This window comes from Symphalangus syndactylus, chromosome 22, assembly GCF_028878055.3.
Source record: "Symphalangus syndactylus isolate Jambi chromosome 22, NHGRI_mSymSyn1-v2.1_pri, whole genome shotgun sequence".
NCBI lineage: Eukaryota > Metazoa > Chordata > Mammalia > Primates > Hylobatidae > Symphalangus > Symphalangus syndactylus.
Window position 1 is genome coordinate 26,476,304 of NC_072444.2, and position 14,471 is coordinate 26,490,774.

The following is a 14,471-nucleotide window of genomic DNA, read 5'->3' on the forward strand; positions in this document are numbered from 1 at the left end:
TTGGAGACCTCTTTGCCCAGGGGTTTGCATGGATTACCTTATCCTTTAATTCTAGAGTCTGCTCAAATGTGATCTCCTAAGAGAGGCCTTCCCTGACTATGCCATCTAAACATCCCTCCTTCCCACCCCTCTTTCATCCTTTTATTTAGCTGCTTTCCTCCAAAATACTTAGGACTCATGTTGTAAATTTGTTTAAACAATGTCTTCCCCACTGGAATGGGAGGGCACAAGTGCATGGGCTTGCCTTGTTGGCTGCTGAATTACTGCACCCAGCAGCACACCAGGCACAGGGTGGGTACTCAAATATTGGTTGGAACAAATCATTGCTTTTAACATGAGGGCTGCTCCTCCCTCCCTTCTTCTGTTTCTCCCCAAACACCCAGGATAGTGGCCCCTGCTCATGCTCTGCTCATGATGATGGCTTGTTAAATTAAACTGACATGTTGAACTTTTCAAATCCCCATTTACCCTTCCCCATCCAAAAAAACTCAACATGGCCAGGCACGGTGGCTCACGCCTGTAATCCCAGCACTTTGGGAGGCCGAGGTGGGCGGATCACCTGAGGTCAGGAGTTTGAGACCAGTCTGGCCAATGTGCTGAAACCCCATCTCTACTAAAAATATTTTTAAAAATTAGCCAGGTGTGGTGGCGGGCACCTGTAATTGCAACTACTTGGGAGGCTGAGGAAAGAGAATTGCTTGAACTGGGGAGGCAGAGGTTGCAGTGAGCTGAGATGGTGCCATTGCACGCCAGCCTGGGTGACAAGAGTCAAACTCCGTCTCAAAAAAAATAATTATAGGCCGGGCACGGTGGCTCACGCCTGTAATCCTAGCACTTTGGGAGGCCGAGGCGGGTGGATCACAAGGTCAGGAGTTTGAGACTAGCCTGGCCAACATGGTGAAACCCCTCTCTACTAAACATAAAATCAGCCAGGCGTTGTGGTGAACGCCTGTAATCCCAGCTACTTGGGAGGCTGAGGCAGGGAGAATCGTTTGAACCTGGGAGGCAGAAAGTTGCAGTGAGCTGAGATCATGCCACTGTACTCCAGCCTGGACGACAGAGTGAGACTCCATCTCAAAAAAAATAAATAAATAAAAATAAATAATAATAATAAAAAAATACAAAAATTAGCCAGGCATGGTGGCGCACGCCTGTAATCCCAGCTACTCAGGAAGCTGAGGCAGGAGAATCGCTTGAACCCAGGAGGCAGAGGTTGCAGTGACCCGAGATCACATCACTGCACTCCAGCATGGGTGACAGAGCAAGACTCTGTCTCAAAAAGAAAAAAAAAAAAAAGCCAACACAACACTACAAAATTATTGGAAGGCATACAAGGAGGCTTCAGGAGAAAAACGACAAATCTTCTAGCTAAAATAACCACTTACATCTTTGGGAGAAAAGTACTTTCAAAGAAACAGCACCGTATGAGCTTTCTTGGTTATATAAAAACCACCATTTTGAATATCAGGAACACTTAAGCGATGATATCGTGACTTCTGTCTTAGAAAGGTATTATCTTTGCAAATCAAGAAAAGAAATCTTTGTGTAATTACCTTTCAAGGGGTGCAAGAATAAATGCACATCGAGAGCCTTCTGATGCACTGGCTGTACCTTTATTATTTTTACCTCGTTCACTAATAGTTCTGTGATGCAAGGTTACCATACACAGTTAGATAATGTCTGCATTGCACATCTAAGGCTATACAGCAAAAGAATCAGAATTAGTACAAATACAAGAACTATATTTACAGTCTGTATACTCAAGCTCCAAACATCAGATAATATTTACAAAATAAAACATGAAAATGAAAATCCAAAATTAATGTACATTGTTGCTAATGTGCTCAACTCCTTCACTGGGGAGAGATCAGTTTGCAAAGTCTTGGTTCAAAAAGGCCACTTATGCTTTATGGGTTTTGTTGTCACGTGTGAGGATGGTGACAAGAGACTTGAAATCTCAACAGACAAGTACTTTAGAGCCACAAAGTCTAAGACGATGCCTTAAATACAAGAAGGCTGATGGACTCAAGTGAACTGATGCCAGAATACGCAGAATGAAAAAAAATGAACTCGAAGACATGAAGAACAACACACAACAGCCAGTTTGGCAAGAGACCAACCTCAGCTCAGACTGAGCACAGCCATCTGAGCACAGCCGTTTGGCTATGAGCTTTTTACATGAATTTTATAGCAACTCTGATTTCTTCCTTTAAATATTGGAGGCTTTTTAAAGATCTTATGGGGCTCAAATACTAACTTCATAAATGGCCTTTTGAACAACAGCAGCAAATAATCTCTCAGCTGATATTTCAATTTACTAAGGAAGCACAAATTAAAACATTCCTGCTACACAGTCATGGTCTGGCCACACACCGGGGTGAATCACTGGCCCTGGTGAACAACTGTAGTGCACACAAGTTAGAGTCCTATGTAAACACATCCAGCAAACCTTCTGGGAGCAGCAGCAAAATGAATCTTTTTTTTTTTTTTTTTTTTTTTTTTTGAGACGGAGTCCTGCTCTGTCACCCAGGCTGGAGTGCAATGGTGCAGTCTCAACTCACTGCAGCCTCCACCTCCCAGATTCAAGCTATTTTCCTGCCTCAGCCTCCCAAGTAGCTGGGACTACAGGCACACACCACCACGCCTGGCTACTTTTTGTATTTTTAGTAGAGATGGGGTTTCACCATCTTGGCCAGGCTGGTCTCGAACTCCTGACCTCAGGTGATCCACCTGCCTTGGCCTCCCAATGTGCTGGGATTACAGGCGTGAGCCACCGCACCTGGCTGAATCTTTTCTTTTTAAGGGGCAGGTTAACAATCACATTTTTAAAAGGGAACCAAAAGGAAAACTGAAAGACCCAAGTCAAACAAGCCCTGATACTGTCCATTGGAACCCGAGCAGGACACAGCATGAGGGAAATGCGGAAAGAGTACAGATGAGTGTGCACACTGGAGAATCCTTTCTCTCCAATCCACTGTGCAAGTAAGTATAGCTGGATAAATATACACAGATCTGACAAAATTAAATATCCCTGTAAATTAGACAATAAGCAGCAGGCCACAAAGTCTTTGCTTTGGAATATGTGCCAGGAAAAGTCATCTTGTTTTTAGATCCCAAGAGACAGTTCACAATGACTTAGTTCCTTCATTTGAAATGAGCTGAAAAATCCATAAAAAATAGGAGCAGTTGTCTGAAGTTTATGTGACTGAAGGGAAAAAAATATATCAAATAATAGTGGTTTCTTAGTTGGGAAACTCACTCCATTGCCCCTTGCCATCAGCACGTTTAACAACGAGCTGGGGCTTAGGTGCCTGGCCACTGCCACAAGCAGCTCTTGCCTGTGCTCCTGACTAGCGCATGGGCTGGCTGGCCCTGCACAGTCCTGGCCTGAGCGCTGACTGACTCCCAGGAGGGCACACAGACACAGAGAGGGTCTGAGCACTGATTTGGGGCTGGTAGTGAGGCCATATTTTGCTTTGACGGGAGAAAGGAGGATGAGAGGAGGAGGTGATTAGTTTTAACTAGCACTTATTTCTCTGAATTTGCCTAAGAATTCTTTCCTGCCTTTTAAATGTTTTGCTTATTTAAAGGTGTGCTTTAAGAAAATCAATAAAGGTGGTTTCCTTAAGGGCTCTGTTTCTTAACTTTCCCGCCACAACAGCAACAACTAGAGCCTCATAAACAGTTCCTGCCACAAATCTTCTCTCACAGCTTCACAGTGGGGATGGTTCTGTCGGGCAAGGGAGCACCCACCCTGGATGTGCTAGGGGCCAGCAGAGGCTGTCTGCACCTGCCAGCCGCAGCAGGGGCGCCCCAGAGGGTGAAGAGCATGCAGGACACGACCACTCTGCTCCCTCTGGCTCCCTAAGAGGCCTTCTTATCCGGGCACGCTATGAACAGACAGTCCAGTTTGGCCTGTTCTAATGACTGACACTTCCAAAGCAAAGACTTTCCAAACCAGTTTTCTATGAGTTAGAAGAAAAAATTTATTTCAGTGTATCACATAATTTCACTCTCTCTCAGGCTTCCCACCGTCCTGTGTCACAGACATGGATCCTCTGTCACACTTTGTAACAGCAGCATCAATGACTTAATTTTAAAAGTGACCTTCAAATTCCATCTTCATTTCCCTGAAATTAGATTTGATTCCAGTCCAGGCAGCCATCTCTAAGCACCGACAGATCCTGCTGGTTTGAATAGAACCAGAAGGGCATACTGTGTCCATCAGACAATGCAACTTCTAACTACATTAAAAAAATCTCACATACCACTTAGAAAACAAATAACATCACAGTTAGTGACCTATGTTTTAACAGGAGGAAGAAAGTTTTAAAAAAAACCCGCCATAGAGTTTCCGCTGGTCACTTTTCAGGTACAGACGCAGCCTGTGATTCTATCCTCTCCTTTCTCTCTCCGTGATTCACTTTTCCTCCTCTTCACAATGAAGTGATAAGGAGTGAAGCTGGGAGACCTGTTCTTCAGAGATGAGCCCAACCAGGAAGTGAGAAACAAGGGTGTGGACGATGACACAAGTCTCCCTAGCAACAACTCTACAGAGGTGCGCGAGCCCCTGGCCTTTGCTGCATGAAGCGGGAAGTCATCCAGCTGCCTATCGCCTGAGAGTCAGCAACCTCAAGGCCGAGGACCTCACCAAGTGGGAGTGAGCAGATACTTTTCTGAATGCCTAAGAGATGGTGAAACAGAGAGGTCTGAGCAAGGGAAGTAAAGGATGGTGTAAAACAATCCCAAGACAACTGAAGTCACTGGAGGCTTTTTCCCCTCTCATCCTGGAAAACTTACTGGCAGCTGAAAGAGACAGATTTATCTTCTCTGATGATGGTCTCGGAAGCCAGATGACCTGGTCTGTCAGAAGGAAAGAAGACTGTCCACAGTGAGCTTCCTCCTTCCTCCCTGGGCAGTGTTTCCACACCAGATGGAGAGGAGCAGGGAACATGCAACAAAGCCTGGGGCCTGGGCTCCCTGGATGCTCATCCGTGCCCCTAGGCATATTGTGTTTTGTTTGTAGTAGTGGTTGTGGTTAGTTTTAATCCTGGGATCCAGAAAGCAAAGTCTGCCACATTTGCTTATTTATGAGTATAGAGAGCATCACTGAAAGCATCTTCAACCTGACAAGCATCAACGAAAACGACTGCTGGATTCAGAGGGAGACTTCCAAGTTTATGCCTGAAAGCTACATTTCTTTGATCAAAGGGAGCTGTAACAATCACAAGGTCACTACTCAGCATTATTATTTTTTTTTTCTGAGATGGAGTCTTGCTCTGTCACCCATGCTGGAGTGCAATGGCGTGATCTCGGCTCACTGCAACCTCCGCCTCCTGAGTTAAAGCAGTTCTCCTGCCTCAGGCTCCCAAGTAGCTGGAATTACAGGCATGTGCCACCGTACCCGACTAATTTTGTATTTTTAGTAGAGACGGGGTTTCATCATATTGGTCAGGCTGGTCTTGAACTCCTGACCTCGTGAGCTGCCCGCCTCGGCCTCCCAAAGTGCTTGGATTACAGGCGTGAGCCACTGTGCCCGGCCTACCTGGCATTATCTTAATCATAACAATGACCATCAAGTTTATCACCAGAAAGTGAAACACTCCCGCCTTGTGGAACATTTGTGTATGACATGGCACTAATTCCAACTGTACCAACACCATCACTAATGCCAAAAACAGAACTGAGACACTCCTAGAAAAGAGCTTCCCTCCCAACAGAGAAAAAACAGTGGGCAGGAATCCTGCTGTGAGGAGCTACAAGCATCCCACCGCCTGCCGCCGTCATGGCCCACGGCCAAACCCTGGAGTCCCCTGAAGTCCACCAGAAGCATCCTTAGCATTTCCCTTCACACGAGGTCAAGAGCAGCCGCTGTCCCAGGCCCACTGAAAAAGCCTCTCGTCTCCTATCTACCAGTAAATAAAAATTCCATAATTATGCCCTAAAAAGCCCCAACTTTGACTCAGAATATAACTATTCCAGTTCTATGCTCACCACCATCTTTTCCCTGAATGGAAATGCAGGGATTAGCCATGGCAAAAAGAGACAGAGGGGAAAAAAAGATTGGTTTTTTCCTCTCAGGTTCTAAAAAGGCCAGATGTCTCCTCCCTTAGTCTCTAAGCCACCCAAGAAAAATTAAAGTGATATCACAAACAGAGAAAAGAAAAAAAAGTATGTTGTCTTGAAAAACAAAGGTGCCTGGTGACAGCAGCACAGACATCAGACGTGGTCATGATGGAGACCTATCATACAAAAGGAAGCCAAAGTACACCCACAATAATTTGGAGATTCACCAGATCCCCTCAGAGTTTTTGTGTTTTTTTTTTGTGTGTGTGTGTGTGTATGTGTGTGTGTGTGTGTTTAAAAACATTTTTTCCTTTTGTTAGGCCACATGCTACTAACAAGATTCTCAGCACAAGAAAAAAGAAAAGAGTACAGAGCAATGGAGATGGGGAACGGGAGAGCTAGAAAAGTGCTGGACAAGGAGGGAGAAGTAGTTAAGCCACAGGATTACATACAAGAGTCACCGTCAAGAATCACAAAGAGAAATGAGAGGTAACGCTTTCTTTATCTCTCGAAGGTGAGTGAGGGCACTCGGCAGAGTCACTTAGTATTTCGGCTGGCTCGGGCATCTGCGGGAAAGCTTTGACCTATGCGGGACAAACGGGGAGGTAGGATTAGAAGTCTGGGTACAAGTGTTGTCCCCTCACAGTCCTCTCCCTCTGAGGCTCCCTCCTGGAGCATCTTCCTATTTGGCACCGCAGGCCTAGGCCTCTAAGCTGTCTACTCCGGGACCCCATGACACAAGCCCTCAGAGAACCTGAGGCTGAATCACAGGGCTGGAGGTTGGGAGACCATTAAGGTTCTCACTGTCCTCCCTTTACTCTCTCCCCTGAGCTCCATCTGCAGACCTCTTGAGAACAAAAAGACAAAGAAGGAAAATAATTGGTGCACATGAGTCTCTCTGGTGGTTCAGAACATGACAATGCCTTAGAAGATGCAGAGGCCTCATTACCACCCCACAACCAATTTACACTCCTGTCCTTCCTCTCTTTTAAATTTATTTAGAAAAATACTTCCTTTCAAGCCAGATGTGGTGGCTCACGCCTGTAATCCCAGCACTTTGGGAGGCCGAGGAGGGTGGATCACCTGAGGTCAGGAGTTCAAGACCAGCCTGGCCAATATGGTGAAATCCCATCTCTACTAAAAATACAAAAAAAAAATTAGCTGGGTGTGGTGGCAGGCACCTGTAATCCTAGCTACTCAGGAGGCTGAGGCAGGAGAATGGCTTGAACCCGGGAGGTGCAGGTTGCGGTGAGCCAATATCGTGCCACTGCACTCCAGCCTGGGCCACACAAGAGCGAAACTCCATCTCAAAAAAAAAAAACAAAGAAAAGAAAAAAAAAAAGAAACATACTTCCTTTCCTATTTATCCTGATATTCCTGAAGCCAAAAGCCAAAGAGAGAAAGAAAACACAGAACAACTTCTAGGCTGGGTGCAGTGGCTCACGCCTGTAATCCCAGCACTTTGGGAGGCCGAGGTGGGTGGATCACTTGAGGTCAGGAGTTTGAGACCAGCCTGGCCATTGTGGTAAAACCCCGTCTCTACAAAAAATACAAAAATTAGCCAGGCATGGTGGTGCATGCCTGTAGTCTCAGCTACTGGGGAGGCTGAGTCAGGAGAATCGCTTGAACCAGGGGGCAGAGGTTGCAGTGAGCCAAGACCAAGCCACTGTACTTCAGGGAGAAAGAGTGAGACTCCATCTCAAAAACAACAACAACAACAACAACAAAAACAATTTCTTACTGTATTGTGCCAGCGAGAAGTGGGTTGAAGGCATACAACCAGTCGTTCATGTCTTTGTCATTGAGGGCCTGCAAAAGGACCCCACGGTGCTTTGTGCAGACAGCAAAGGTGTTTGGTGTCTGAAGGAAAAATGCAGGTAGACAAGAAAGTTACTACACAGACAGCAATGGGGACTGCCTTGCCATATTCCCAAGGCATACAGCACTTCACAAAGGAAGTTCAAGACCAGAGAGAAAGGGGAAATTTCACACCACATAACAGAGAGTGCAGAACTCAAAAGGGAAGGGCACATGTAGCGATAAGAAACCAAGACAGGGCAGGACGGACCTTCACCATGGCCTGCTGGTCCTCACTGTACTCCACCTGTGCTGTGGACAGGTTAATGATTCCACGCTCCACAGGGTCTTTGTCACTGTTATAGATGAAGACATAAGGCCGACGGACGACAACAAAATGTTTAGCCCAGTTACTGTAAAGTGGCTCCTTGAAATGAAGGTATCCTTTCTTAGAGACCACTGAGCTAAAAACGACAATATGACAAAAGTTAGTTTCTCACAAAAAGAAAATAATCGTGCTGAGGACCATCAAAACACGCCACACCTAGGCCAAGTCCTTAGATTCGATGAAACAGGCAAATGACCTATTTGGCCTAGCATCTTATCTGCCAAAGTAATACAGCAAAAGCGAAACCGTGCCATGGCAACATGCTGCGCCAGGGTGCAGATGCATCATGAGACCCACCTGGAGAAACCCAGGCCGGCCCTCTCACCCCAGACTCAGCTTGCATCAGACTACAGTACAGACCTCACAGGGAAGAGCTGGCCAGTCACTTCTTCCTGTGGATTTGTTTTTTATAGCTGGCATTCCTGCTCAATATAGTACTCACCCTGGTCTAATTTCTTCAATATCTGGAACAAGATTGAGAAATTCGTTTTTTCCTGCTCGGGCCAAATAGGGTGTTTCCACAGCTGGGACAATCTGAAACTGTTCAAATTCTGGGCAGGGACTAGAGGCCCGGGAATTGGCTTCTGGGGTCCTTTAAAATAGAGAGATTAGAAAGAAAAGGGTAATAAGAGCATCAGTTACGATCAAGGCATACTGAGTATTGTCTCACTGGGAGGAACACAATGCCCCTCCCTAAACCCCAGCTGCAAACTTGAGTTGCAGAGAGCTCAGCTGAGGAGACAAGCTGGCTTCAGAAAGTTAACTCTGAATTCAACTGGTGTCATCCTTCTGAAGTTATGAAAGGAAACTGATCATTGATGACCACTGGGTCACTTAGTCTCTCTGCCTATATTAAAGCCCTCTGAACACATTATCTGGAATATGAACTCTATTCCTTTATATGTTTCTTTTTAGTCCCATGGCCACACCAAAAGCGATGTTTCTCAAAGTGTGCTCCCAGCCAGCAGCATCAGCTTCACCTGGGAAACTTCAAAAACTCAAATTTTTAGACTCCAAGCCAGACCTATGGAACAGGAAACTCTGGGTGGGGTTGAGCCATGGGGGCTTCAGCAAGCCTCCCAGGGGATGATGATGTACACTGAAGTCTCAGAGGCCCACTGCCTTAGAAAATGGCAGAAAAAGCAAACAAATGGGAAGACCCAGGGTTCCTGAACGGCTGTGCAGAGTAGACCTGCACCACTGACCTGGACCTGGACCAGCCCTCATGACTATTGTGTGAGAAATAAATTCCTGTACTCTGTATTGTTAGGTATCTTTGTAGAGCAACATAGCATTGTATCTCACTAAATCTAAAAAGCCCATTTTTTTTTTATACTTCATTCTTTTTTTTTTTTTTGAAATCGAGTTAGCCGGGTGCAGTGGCTCACACCTGTAATCCCAGCACTTTGGGAGGCTGAGGTGGGCAGATCACCTGAGGTCAGGAGTTTGAGACCAGCCTGACCAACATGGCAAAACCCCATCTCTACTAAAAATACAAAAATTAGCTGGGCGTGGTGGCAGGCGCCTGTAATCCCAGCTACCCAGGAGGCTGAGGCACGAGAATTGCTTGAACCTGGGAGGCAGAGGTTGCAGCACTCCAGCCTGGGTGACAGAGTGAGACTCTGTCTCAAAAAAAAAAAAGGCCAGGCGCAGTGGCTCATGCCTGTAATCCCAGCACTTTGGGAGGCTGAGGCTGGCAGATCATGAGGTCAGGAGACCGAGACCATCCTGGCTAACATGGTGAAACCCCATCTCTACTAAAACTACAAAAAATTAGCTGGGTGTGGCCGGGTGCGGTGGCTCATGCCTGTAATCCCAGCACTTTGGGAGGCCGAGGCGGGTGGATCACGAGGTCAGCAGTTCGAGACTAGCCTGACCAAAATGGTGAAACCCCATCTCTACTAAAAATACAAAAAAAATAGCTGGGCATGGTGGTGGGCGCCTTGTAATCTCAGCTACTTTGGAGGCTGAGGCAGGAGAATCACTTGAAACCGGAAGGCGGAGGTTGCAGTGAGCCGAGATTGCGCCACTACAATCTAGCCTGGGCAACGAGAGCAAAACTCCGTCTCAAAAATAAATAAATAAAATAAAATAAAATAAAAAATTAGCTGGGTGTAGTGGCGGGCACCTGTAGTCCCAGCTACTTGGGAGGCTGAAGCAGGAGAATGGAATGAACCTGGGAGGCGGGAGCTTGCAGTGAGCCGAGATTGCGCCACTGCACTCCAGCCTGGGCAATAGAGCGAGACTCCGTCTCAAAAAAAAAAAGAAATAGAGTCTCGCTCTGTCACCCGAGCTGGCATGCAGCGGTGCAATCTCAGCTCATTGCAACCTCTGCCTCCCAGGTTCAACCAATCTTCCTGCCTCAGCCTCCCCAGTAGCTGGGATTACAGGTACATGCCCCTATGCCTGGCTGATTTCTTGCTCTGTCACCCAGGCTGGAGTGCAATGGTGCAACCATGGCTCACTGCAGCCTCAACCTCCCGGGCTCAAGCAACCCTCCCAACTGAGCCTCCTGAGTAGCTGGAACCACAGGCGCATGCCATCATGTCCAACTATTTTATTTATTTTTTGTAGAGATGGGGGTCTCCCTATGTTGCCCAGGCTGGTCTCAAACTTGTGGGCTGAAGCAATCCTCCCACCTCAGCCCCCGAAAGTGCTGGGATTACAGGTATGAGCCACTGCACTCAGCCACCATTTCTTAAATTGGGATTCATCTTATAATTGATGGCATGCTTAAGTTAGTCGTCAGTGCTTTTTCTTCTTTTCTTAGTGGTACAGAATAGTCCCTACAGTCTGTGGCATCCTAAATTTAATGAAATTACCTGGTTGTGTTATTTTCTCCAGCCACCTTTGCCTGTGTCAGAGTTGGTACAATAAGATAGACAGGTGGATGATAACCTGGTGGGCATAATTGATGGAGATGCACAAGAGGGTGTGTTGCAAAGAATGGATTATGATGATGAATCATGGACTCGAGACTAAATTTGTCTTTTTCTTTCCTTTTTTTTTTTAGGGACAGGGTCTTGCTCTGTCGCCCAGGGTGGAATGCAGTGGTGCAATAATAAAACCTCACTGCAACCCTGAACTCCTGGATTCAAGCGATCCTCCCACTTCAGCCTCCCGAGTAGCTAGGACCACAGGCACAGACCACCACGCCTGGCTATCTTATTTATTGTTTGTAGAGACGGCATATCGCTATGTTGCCCAGCCTGGTCTCGAACTCCCAGCCTCAAGCAATCCTCCTGCCTTGGCATCCCAAAGTGCTGGGAGCCACTTCACCTGGCCTTGTCTTTATTTTTCTTACCTATATAATTTGCTGTGGAACCAAAATATTTTTTTCCAAAACAGTTTCAAAATATTTTTCCCAAGATAGCACTTCCTATGTCTGGTATTATGACTGGGGAGACAAGCAGGGGTAGGAATGGAGGACAAAACTAGCAGAAAGGGATGAAGAAGACAGTCAGGATGAGTTGATGATGCAGAAGGTTAGTAAGCTATGATGTGAAGAGATGCCAGTAGCTAGCACCTCTCCAGTCACTGTGATAGCCAAAAAGGCTCCCACACATTTCCAAATGCTGCCTAGGGGGAAGGTGCTGCCTTCAGTCACGAACCATTGAGCTAGAGGAAGGTTGACATTTACCTTGGTTCGCAGATTGACTTCTCTCAGTGAAATCTGGGTACTTACTTCTGATCCAGAGAGTTGCTCCTAGAGTCTACCAGAGAGGGACAGGTGGAGGAGGGAGTGAGGGTGGCACTGCTGAAACTGGACTCAGAGGGATCCCGTCCAATTGGAGAGATATCAGACAACTGGAAGCAAACCGAACACTACAAGTTACATTCAGCTGAAAAAAGCTGCCTCTACAATAACAATAGGGAGTTTCAACAACCAGAGCCTCACTTTGATACATCTTGTTTCAGAAGGTCATTTAAGAAAACAAGCCTATACATACAATTATTATTTATCAATAAATAAATACATAAATAAAATTTTAAGAGACAAGGCCTTGCTCTATTGCCCAGGCTGGAGGGCAGTGATGCAATCCTAGCTTCCTGTGGCCTCCAACTCCTGGGCTCCAGCGATCCTCCTGTGCCCTGGCTTCCTAAATACCTGGGACTACAAGCGTGTACCACCACAACTGGTGAAAATATTTTCAAAAAAGAAAAAAAACAAGCCCACAAATATTTTATGGCCTGAGTGCCACACTAAGAATCAAGACATTTATAAAAGGGGCAAGGTTGGTTTTTTATGTTCCGACTGCCCTCCTGCATTATTATTATTATTATTTTCTTTTTCGAGATAAGGTCTTGCTATGTCTACCAGGCTGGAGTGCAGTGGTGCGATGTTGGCTCACTGTAGCCTCAGCCTCCAGTACTCAAGTGATCCTCCCATCTCAGCTTCCTGAGTAGCTGGGACTACAGGTGCACACTACCACACCCAACTAATTTTTGTATTTTTTTGTGGAGAAGGGGTTTTTGTCATATTGCCCAGGCTGGTCTTGAACTCTTGGCCTCAAGAGATCCATCGACCTTGACCTCCCAAGCTGGCAGGATTACAGATGTGAGCCACAGTCACCGGCCTCTCCTGCATTATCTTTATTTACTTATTTATTTTTGGAGAGACGAAAAGTCTTGCTCTGTCGCCCAGACTGGAGTGCAGTGGTGCGATCTCGACTCACCGCAACCTCCACCTCCCGGGTTCAAGCAATTCTCCTGCCACAGCCTCCTGAGTAGCTGGGATTACAGGCATGTGCCACCATGCCCAGCTAATTTTGTATTTTTAGTAGAGACAGGGTTTCTCCATGTTGGTCAGGCTGGTCTCAAACTCCCAACCTCAGATGATCCACCCACCTCGGCCTCCCAAAGTTTTGGGATTACAGGCATGAGCCACCATGCCTGGCCCATTATTTTGTTTTTTTTTGTTGTTTTTTTTTCCTTTTTGAGGTGGAGTTTCACTCTTGTTGCCCAGGCTAGAGTGCAATGGCGCGATCTTCGCTCACCGCAACCTCCACCTCCCAGGTTCAAGCAATTCTCCTGCCTCAGACTCCTGAGTAGCTGGTATTACAGGCATGCGCCACCACACCCGGCTAATTTTGTATTTTTAGTAGAGATGGGGTTTCTCCATGTTGGTCAGCTGGTCGCAAACTCCCGACCTCAGGTGATCTGCCCGCCTCGGCCTCCCAAAGTGTTGGGATTACAGGCATGAGCCACCGCAGCTGGCCCCCCGGTCCATTATTAGTAAGAGACAAAAAAAATACTGTCACACAGGTTGGGGTGCAATGGCACAATCATACCTCACTGCAGCCTCAAACTCCTGGGCTCAGGCAATCCTGCCCTGGCCTCCTGAGTAGCTAGGACTATAGTTGTGTACCACCACATTTGGCTAATTTTTCAAAAATGTTTTTGTAGAGATAGGGTATTTGTGCTATATTGCCCAGGCTGGTCTCAACCTATTGGCCTCAAGCGATCCTCTCATCTTGGCCTCCCAAAGTGCTGGGATTACAGGTATGCGCCACCACACCCGGCCCCTGAATTAATATGAGTGGTATTACAGTGGTGCGCCTTCCATGTACTAGGCATTGTTCTAATAATATGGCAGAGGATCTGCCTCCCTGGAGCTTAAGACAGACAATAAACCACTCAACAAACACTTTAAAAAGCATCAGGTAGTAATTAGTACTATAGCAAAAAATAAAGCAGGAAAGAAGGGTGGGTAGAAAGTTTCAGACACCTGTCAGATTTATTATCAGGTGTTAACAAGTCCACTCACAGGAGGTGATAATGGAGTAGAAAAATGAAAGACGTAAGGGAGCCAACCATGGCAATACCTGGAGAAAGGCAAGTCCAGGCAAAGAAACAGTAGGTGTGCAAAGACCCCAAGGCAGGAATGAGCTGGGAGGGTTTAAGGTCAAGCTGACTAGAATTGAGTGAATAACACAGAAATTCTCTGAAGTGTTTACTTCACTCTTTGTTGAAGTCAATAAAACTTTATGCCACCAGGAACCTCAGGGTTTCCTTGTACCCTGGCATAGAATAACATACCACCTCCCTATAGAATATTCTCCTCCAAAGTAGTCATGAAAAAGCCAAAATGTTTCCCATCTGATAATCACTCTAAGAGCCACAAAGGAGTCCTTTTATCTTCAGAAGTCAGTGTTCAGACTCTGAAAAATCAGAATGAATACCAGAGCAGTATGTCATAAATTTTCAAATACAATGCTAT

The 14,471-nt window shown here is 46.2% G+C and overlaps 1 protein-coding gene across 5 annotated transcripts in view; it reads right to left on the minus strand.

Annotated features, from left to right (window-relative positions):
* Positions 1 to 1,591: 1,591 nt before the first annotated feature.
* Positions 1,592 to 14,471, minus strand: part of KIF1B (kinesin family member 1B) — a 175,616-nt gene continuing 162,736 nt past the window's right edge. For all 5 annotated transcript variants that reach the window (XM_055261855.2, XM_055261852.2, XM_055261854.2 and 2 more), the window contains 5 exons: positions 11,937 to 12,058; positions 8,694 to 8,843; positions 8,135 to 8,327; positions 7,808 to 7,926; positions 1,592 to 6,650 (listed from right to left, as the gene is read on the minus strand). In XM_055261855.2, the coding sequence (XP_055117830.1) occupies positions 6,608 to 6,650; positions 7,808 to 7,926; positions 8,135 to 8,327; positions 8,694 to 8,843; positions 11,937 to 12,058 (627 nt within the window). In that variant the 3' untranslated portion in view covers positions 1,592 to 6,607. The remainder of the gene's footprint in view (positions 6,651 to 7,807; positions 7,927 to 8,134; positions 8,328 to 8,693; positions 8,844 to 11,936; positions 12,059 to 14,471) is intronic.